The sequence below is a fragment of the Geospiza fortis genome, unplaced genomic scaffold (genome assembly GCF_000277835.1).
Source record: "Geospiza fortis unplaced genomic scaffold, GeoFor_1.0 scaffold69, whole genome shotgun sequence".
In the NCBI taxonomy this organism is placed as follows: Eukaryota; Metazoa; Chordata; class Aves; order Passeriformes; family Thraupidae; genus Geospiza; species Geospiza fortis.
In genome coordinates this window covers 84,060-92,401 of record NW_005054555.1, presented here as the reverse complement: position 1 = coordinate 92,401, position 8,342 = coordinate 84,060, and the positions used below count along the sequence as shown (strand labels likewise).

The window sequence follows — 8,342 nt, the reverse complement described above, 5'->3', positions numbered from 1 at the left end:
CGCGCTCGCGGCAGGGGGCGGGGCGTCCTGAGGGGACGGGCCCGGGTGGGGTTTAGCGCGCGTCAACCTCTCAGAAAAACGGGTCTGTTCTCGTATATAACCCCTGTATGAGGGTAAAAAATGTGTATGTGCGTGCGCTAAATTCGTATCTGTGCGTAAGGAAAGTATATTTGTGCAAATGTATATTTGTGGGGATTTGAATCCTTAAACATCGCTTTAAAGAGTCCCCGCCCCTCAGGTGCTGCCGTTTTGTGGGTACTCCTGAAAACCTCTGTTTTCACCCCAAAAAATGGAGCCGGCCCGTTTGCCTCAGGCAGGGCCACCTCAGGACCTACATCATGCACCCTTCTGTTAATCCACACAAAGAAAGGCACAGCTTTCTTTAAAGCCGTGTTTTTCAAGCCTTGGAATTTTTGAGATGACACATTCGAGCTCCCATCTTTGACCCAAGAGAAGCCTTTTTGCCCCAACAATGGCCTTTTTACCCGAAACAGCCTTATTAATTCAGCGATAGCCTTTTTGCCCCGATAATGATCTTTTTGTCCCAAGAGGAAGCTTTTTGCCCCAAGAACAGCATTTTTGCCCCAAAACCAACATTTTTGACCCAATAACAGCATTTTTGTCCCAAGAAAAGCCTTTTAGAGGGAGATTTTGTACAACATCTTCAATAATCCTCCCCAGGCTGCTTTTCTTCAGATATCTCCCTCCTCAGCCCTTCTCTTTTTATGTACACTGCTCCATATTTTTCCCCATTTTTCATTATTTTAATTTTGAGCCAGAAGGCTTATTAAAACAGGCTGAATCCACTAAATGCTTCCATAAAACTTGAAAAATTCGGGTTTGCTGGCTTGTTTGGCTGTGGTTCTCTGAAGGCAGGAGCCTGAGAACAGCAATGCCAAGTTGTTCCCAAATAATTTGGGAAAAGCACCTGGAATGCCAAACTGCGGATAATGACAGCGACAAAACCAACCCAGCCAGGGCTCACCACCCCTCACACAGGAGATGTAGGACTGGAACCTCGTGGTCACAAGCACAAAAGATAGCTGAATTTGTTAATTTGAGCTTTTTAATGTATATACAAATGTTTTAGACCAGTCACAATTTCATCGAGTATATACCGTATTTACAAAAATTACAATAATTTAGTCAAACAGAAAACCTGAACATTGATAACCTCTGTCACTACCAGATATGACAAGAATGGATTTTTTTTCAGTTAACTATTTGGATATACATACGTCCTAATACTTTCATGCATCCATAAAAACATTAGGGATGGAAGTAATCAAAGCTTAAGTGGGGTAGAGGGTTGGATTTTTTGTTTTTGGTAAAGTTTAATGGTGGATTTGTATTTTGTGAATGGATGAGTATCCAGAGTTATGTGCCGTGACAAACTCGATACAAAGCTAATGAGGTTTTCATCATTAAAAAAAGTACGTTATAGTAATGAGATCCTTTTTATTATATAGGCATAGGTCACAATATCTACAAATGTGAATGAGAAACAATAAACCAACAAATCACAGGAACATGATTCACATTCCAGTTATCTCTTTAAATAAGACAAGCACATACTGGATCAAAACATTAATAAATAACATCCAGTTTGTTACTATTATCTTAAGGTCTTTTATATAAAAGGAGACCTATGTGTTGGTTTCACATTTTCAGTTAATGGCAGTAAATAATGGACCAGTACAACAAAAGGATGAGTTTTATACAGAAAGCCATGTACTTTGACACACTATCTTTGCAGTAATAGCTTTGCCACTTGAAAATGTAAGTGCAACAAGTAGTGGATTGTCTTGAGAAACCACCAGCCTTAAAGACTCACATCCGATGGCAACCTTTTCCTGAGGCAGTAAATACAGATTATTTCCTGCCCATCTACTGAGTATCCCTCAAACACGGATAGGTGTTGGTAAATAAACTGCTAGCTGTAGTTACTCTACAAAAGAACGCCAGAATTTGGGGTGAAGTTTGAATTTCAACTCTCTTTTGAGCTAGGAAAGCTGCTTCAGCTTCAGCAACAGAGAGATTCCCTTGTGATGTCACTGCTTTGGTCCAATATAAACTTTTAAGCTAATCAATTTGCACTGGAGTGACCCCAGAGATCAGACCTGGTCTGTGGATGTCTGTGTGACAGCTCGTACACCATGATTTGAAAAATGAACTTGCAACAGGTTTCAGCCTGCCGAGAGCCTTGGCCAAGCGCTCTGGAGCTGATAAAGGCATAAAGGTGATACAAGTGGGCTGGGAAAAGTTCTGAATCCGCAGGAGGGGAAGTGCTACCTAGAAACTGGGAAGTTTCTAAACCTTTCCAGCAGAATTTTGAGTTGTTGGCATTTCTGTGATGGTTTCGAGCAGCTGATGAGAACCACGGGAAATGCAGCACATGCTCATTCTTCACTTGGAGAAGGATTCAAGGTGGATTCACCCTCCCTTCCCCCCAAAACTGCTGCTTAACAAACCAGCAAGGGGCTGCTGACCCAAGGACTCGTTGCTCGCCTTCCAAAGCATCTGGAGGAACTCTGCCTGCACATTTCACTGTGGGGCTGGGAGGTGAAGCACAGCATTAATGCAAAAGCAGCTGCCACACTGACCCAGCCCAGGATTCAGCTTTGGCTCTCTTCAGCCAGACTACACTAGATGAGCAATTAAGCAGCAAATGGTGACTGTTAGGAGTGTGCCTAAATCACAGCTGAGCACTTCAAGTGGATAATTCGATCCAAACCCAGGAAAAAAAAATAACATACATCCAAGTTTGGGCCTCACCAGCAGTTGTTGGACTCAACTGAAGCGTTGCCATATCACACCTCACAAAAAAAAGGTAGGAAATTCACCAGCTACACTTTGTTGGAAACAGACCAGTTCCACCTTTTCCCAGTATGTGTTCTCTCTCGTCCCACTGGAACCCAAAATGAAATAGAAAAGTTACCAGAAACTGTAACCCTGTGGCTCTGATGGGGCGAGCCAGGTGGCCAGAGTTCCTCTGAGCTCAGGATTCTGGAGACAAGTGTTAGGAAACCTTTCTTGTGTTCTTCATGATAAGTATTAGGCTCTTAGTTTTCTGAAACTTGTGAATTTCCGGCCAGAGTTTGGTTGATCTGTGACATTTGTGACAAGAGACTAAATAAGCACTAGCACGGGTCTGGAGTGGAGGCTGACAAAGTACCTAATACAAGGGTTTTTGTCCTTGGTTTTCAAATTCTGACCAGGCATCGTTCAGCTCCATAAAGATCATCTTTGCATATTGTTCATATGGCTGCCCAGTAGCCTGGAATGAAAACAGAGACAAAAGAGGGATATCAGAGCTCCCAAACCCAACCACAACAGCTGGCACGTGAGCAGATTCCCAAGCAGTTCCAGGAATTTTCACTTTTTCCTTGACAAAAACCAGCTACTCTGGAGGGCTGCTTTCCTCAAGAATTTCTTGGCTTTGCTGCTCCTCAGAGCTGACAACCCCCAGAGAGGGAAAAACCACTCTCCCATGGGCATAGTAAATGCCACCTTCTAAATAATAAATATAACCTTGGCATTTGGAGAGGATTTTACCTGCAAGGAAGGAGAAGAGCTGCCACCTGACATGGTTCCTGGATGAAATCAGAATTCCTGCAAACCTTGGGCAGCCCACATCCTCCCAAGCCTCGGGACTCCCATTCCCTGCCAAGTGGAAGCCTCCTCCTCCCCACGGGGTGTCCCAGATGGAATTGTTGCTCCCTGGCCAGCAAGTGGCAGCAGCCAGGGCATGAACAATGAGCTGGGCAACCAAACAACCTGATGGTTCCATTGCAGGAGTTGGATTTGGAGCTGCTGTCCAGCAGCACAATGGCTGAGTCAAAGTGAGGGTGACAAAAGCTCTGAATTTCTGCTGCTTGAAGCAGCAGGTTCCAGGCACAGCTTTGGGGCTGGCAGTGGTTTCACAAAACCCCTGACTGCTTTGGGCTGGGAGGGACCTTAAACCCTAAATGGCTTTGGGCTGGGAGGGACCTTAAAGCCTAAATGGTTCCAGGGGCAGGGACACCTTCTACTATCCCAGGTTGCTCCAGCCTGGCCTTGAACCCTTCCAGGGATGAGTTTAGAGTTCTCAACTTCCAGAAACCAGCAGAAATCTTGAGCTCCCACTTTCCACGGAGCTGTTTGCAGCAATAAATCAGCGATTCCATCCAACCCTTTATACTCAATTTTGGTGACCCCCCGAGGTGGAGGCAGCCCAGCCTTACCTTGTCAGGGTGAACGACGAGCACAGCCCGCCTGTACACCTTCTTCACCTGCTCTGGGGTCACCAGGTCTGCCATACTCACAGGCTTCCACTTGGTCTCCCCTGCCCACAGCACCGTGTGCATGGTGGACAGCAGAGCCCTGATGTTCCTCTCCTTGCCTTCAATCCACTCCAGGACCTGCAGGAAGCAATGTAAGTCTCTATTTATGCCTCACTTTAGATATTCCACCAGGACTAAGTTTCTTCATTTGAATTGCTGCAACTCCAAGAAGCATCTTAAATTTCTTTCCAAGCTTTAGAAAACCTGCAGAAAACCTTGGTCTAGTTGTCATTAATTTTTATATCACTGCTTGAAAGTTAAGACAGACTTTGAGCAACATCCCTGCTAAAAACACTGACTTATTAATGCTTGATGGAATAGCCAAAATTCAGTGTTTAACTGTCTGGTTCTTTAGCAAGGTCAATTGCACACTTAAACTAAGCTCAGCTAAGCTAAAATGTAAATGTGAAAACCAAAGCATAAATAGATTTTACAGTTCCAGGCTGAGCTGCCCCAATGAAATAAAAAGGCATCAGAGCAAAGAGAATTATATTGGAAAGGCCAAATCAGCTGGGAGCTTCACTGACTCAACAGCTTTTGTAGGGATGAAAATGGGAGCTGGGAAAACTCCTGCCCACTCCATGGCCTGACCTCTGTCCAGCTGTTGTGGCTGATGGTGGTGTTCATTGTGGTTGCTGTCACTTCCCAAAGGTTAAAACCTTTCCACAAGGCTAAAGCCAGGACATTTTGAGAGGATCATTCTGTTTTCTAGAACTTTGCTTGGCTTTTGCTGCAGCTTTTCCTCTCCTTCTGTAATTCCAGTTTGTGGTCTCATATTTCACATACAGAGCAGGACAGACTGAATTCCCTTCCCTTTCATAAGAGATCTGCAGTTTGGCAATTTATTGAGGAGAGATGAGAGAATTCCAAAGCAGGCAGGATTAATGAGGTAGAGGATTAGTTCAATTAGCTGTGCCTGCTAATCAGGGCGGGAGTGCTGTGGAAGAGCAGCAGCCCAGACAGTGACGCTGAGCAAGCCATTGTTGATGTGGTCTGGCTGAGGACAGAAATGTAACCTTGGAGTTTTAAATCTGTTGAGGACATTGAGTGACTGGGAGGACATCACCAAGAATTTTGCTTACTTTTAGTTTTTCAGGGTCCATCTCCTTTGCCATTTCTTCTTTTCTCATCTCAGCTATTGTTTTGGGACCCTTCTTGTCCTTGTGAGCATTAAAGCCTTGACCAGATAATAAATCTTCGAAATCTGCAGACACTTTTGGCTTGGAATCTTGAAAATGGAGAAGATTTGAAATTATTATCATAGCATGGGTACACTTAACACTGTCTTTCTACAGAAGATACATCCTTTGGTTAATCACATTAACGATCTCCCAGTGCTAATGAATGTGCAGGTTCTCATGAAAGATGTTACTTAATGTTACTTTTAAGTTGTTGTTATTATTATTTTAGAATCCCAGAATGGTTTGTGTTGGAAGGGACCTTGAAGTTCCTCCAGTTCCAACCCTCTCCCATGGCAGGGACACCTTCCACTGTCCCAGGTTGCTCCAACCCGCATCCAGCCTGGCTTTGGACACTTCCAGGATTATTTTGGAAGCTCATTTGGAATACAGGACTTCCTAAATAGCACAGTTCAGTCCAGGACAGGATAAAGCACCAAATAATCCACGTGACAGACTTGCGTAGCCCTAACCTGCAAACCAAGGGACACCCAAAGGGAGCCAGCCCTTCGAACACTGAATTCCAAGGCTCTTACCAGCATTAGCGGCTCCTTTTCCGCGCTCGCCCTGCGCCCCCGTGGCCGAGAAGCTCACGTTGTAGTTGGGTTTGTTCTGTGGGGAGGCGTGGGGCACGCTGGGCTGGCCCTTGGGCTGTGTCCCCTGCCAGCCGTAGCCCGTGCCCTGCTGCCACCCGCTGCCCCCCATGGGCTGCGGCGGTGGTTTCTGCGGCGACGGCGGGAAGCCCCCGGCCATGCCCGTCGGCGTGGTCGGCTTGCTGGCAAACGAGGGGCCACCTGCGGACAGCAACACAGGGAGTCACAGTGGGAATCAAACCACAACTGCCTTTTCTGGAGTCGAGGGTTTGCTGCGTGTTCCGTGGCATAAAACAAGGGGGAGAGACTTTTCTAAGCAGTCAAGTTTTGTAGCCAGGTGCAAATACCCCAGGTCAGTTCCACAGCTTTTTCTCACAAAGCGGAATTGATCCAAGCAAAGTCCCCCAGGCTTCTGCTTTCAGCTGTGCCACGAATGTTTGCAGCATGCCTTTAGCCCCCCTTTAGCCCCGAGATTGCTCTGTGAGCTGTTTCTGGGACAGCACCTGGCTTTGAGGGTTTGAGGAATGGGAAGTGGCTTGGGGAAACAGGGAAAGCTGGATGTAGCTAACAAGGAGCCACAGTTCCGTGGCGATGGATGGTGGCAACACAGAGTGACACAATGATTAAAGCTGGGAGGGACCTTAAAGCTCATCCAGTTCCATCCCACTTTGCACTAGGCCAGGTTGCTCAGGTTGCCCCATCCAGCCTGGCCTTGAGCACCTGCAGCGATGAGGGAGCTCTCTGGGCAGCCTGTGCCAGTGCCAGCACCAAGCTGGTGCTGCTGGAATCGTGTCTCCTCACGCTGTGCCAATTAAAACCATCCACAGAGATGTGTCCCAGCACCTCACAGCTTTAGGGGATGCTCCTCTGGCTCTGGTTGTGTTTGTGGGAGGAACCCAGTGTCAATGTTTTATTATTTCACACTGACATCCACACTCAGCTCCCAGCTCAGAAATGTGTCATGGAAACTGGATGAAGTGCTTTCGATTTACTCACGATCAACAAAAATGTGCCTAAACATCCTGGGGATGCCAAGGCATTTGTTTTTAAACCCCACCACTCTCCTACAGAATGTGTGTTTTAAAAGGACCTCGGTGGCTCTGACATGGGGCTTGGCATGGTTTTTATTTTGCTCCTGCAGAGCAGCCTGAAATCCAGCAGAGGGAACTGGGAAACCGAATTCCAGAGCCATGCTGGGACTGACGCAAAGGGGAAAACAAACATCACACCAAACCACGAGGGCTCCCAAAGAGCTGAGGGCAGCAACAAAGGCAAGGAAAATCTATTTGCCACACTCAGACAATGCTGGGCTTTAAGGAAAGCTTCAATAATTTCTCAGAACTGCCTTTTAAACATTGGAATTGAGGGTTTGCTGATTTCCTTATTACATAAAACAAGGGGAAAAGGCTTTTCTAAGCAGTCAAGCTTTGCAGCCAGGTGCAAATACCCCATCTTTAGATAATACTGCAAATCAGAGGCAGATCAATTCCACAGCTTTTCTCACAAAGCAGGAAAACAAGTCAAGTCTAGAAGGAAGCAATTCCTCAAGAACCCCAGCAGCTTTGCAGAGCCAAATTCTTCTCCCAGGCCTGTAGCAGCACTTGAACACAGAGCATCCTCAGCCAGAGCATGTTTGGACTTATCAGAGGTTGTGCTTTGCAATCCATGGAGCCTGCTGAGCTCCCTGCACGTTGCCAGCACATTTTTTGACCAGGGATCAGGAAAAGCAGGGATTTGTGAGAGTTTACAGAGAATCAGGCAGAAGAGAAAGCCTGGCAGCAGCACTGGCATGCAGGTGGGCTGAGAGGCCCCACACATACCAGGCTGCTCAGCCTATTTCTCTTAAAGAATGCTGGTAATTTGTTATTTCCCTTTTTTTAATAAGGGGTGCAAACCTGCTAAACTTGCTCCAAGACTTCCCAGATCAGCAAATGGATCCAGTGTTTGGGGTTTAGCCTGATGAGTGGGAGTGCTGTGGAGGGATCCTGTAGGACTGGTGGCAGCAGACTTACTTCCCATTCCTAGACCACCTTAAAAAGAAAAGGAAAAAAAAAATATATGTAAGAGAAAAAAGAACATTTTTCTTTCTGTTTGACATTTTTCCTCCTGTTTGATATGAGTGCAGCTCTTCCCCAGTGCTCAGGCACATATTAGAAGATTGGTATGAAAACTGAGTGTAGCATTGTCAGGCTCCTCAGCCACCTCAGACTTGTTGCACTCCCACTCCCAATTAGGAACAGCAGCAGGAA

General features: G+C 46.2%; 1 protein-coding gene across 1 annotated transcript in view; it reads right to left on the bottom strand.

The window, feature by feature from the left end:
- Positions 1–1,048: 1,048 nt before the first annotated feature.
- Positions 1,049–8,342, bottom strand: part of DNAJC6 (DnaJ heat shock protein family (Hsp40) member C6) — a 21,275-nt gene continuing 13,981 nt past the window's right edge. Inside the window, exons 14-18 of the mRNA XM_031064071.1 lie at positions 7,989–8,123; positions 6,037–6,294; positions 5,405–5,550; positions 4,224–4,400; positions 1,049–3,277 (exon numbers count right to left, since the gene is read on the bottom strand). Coding sequence (XP_030919931.1) covers positions 3,176–3,277; positions 4,224–4,400; positions 5,405–5,550; positions 6,037–6,294; positions 7,989–8,123 — 818 coding nt within the window. The 3' untranslated portion in view covers positions 1,049–3,175. The remainder of the gene's footprint in view (positions 3,278–4,223; positions 4,401–5,404; positions 5,551–6,036; positions 6,295–7,988; positions 8,124–8,342) is intronic.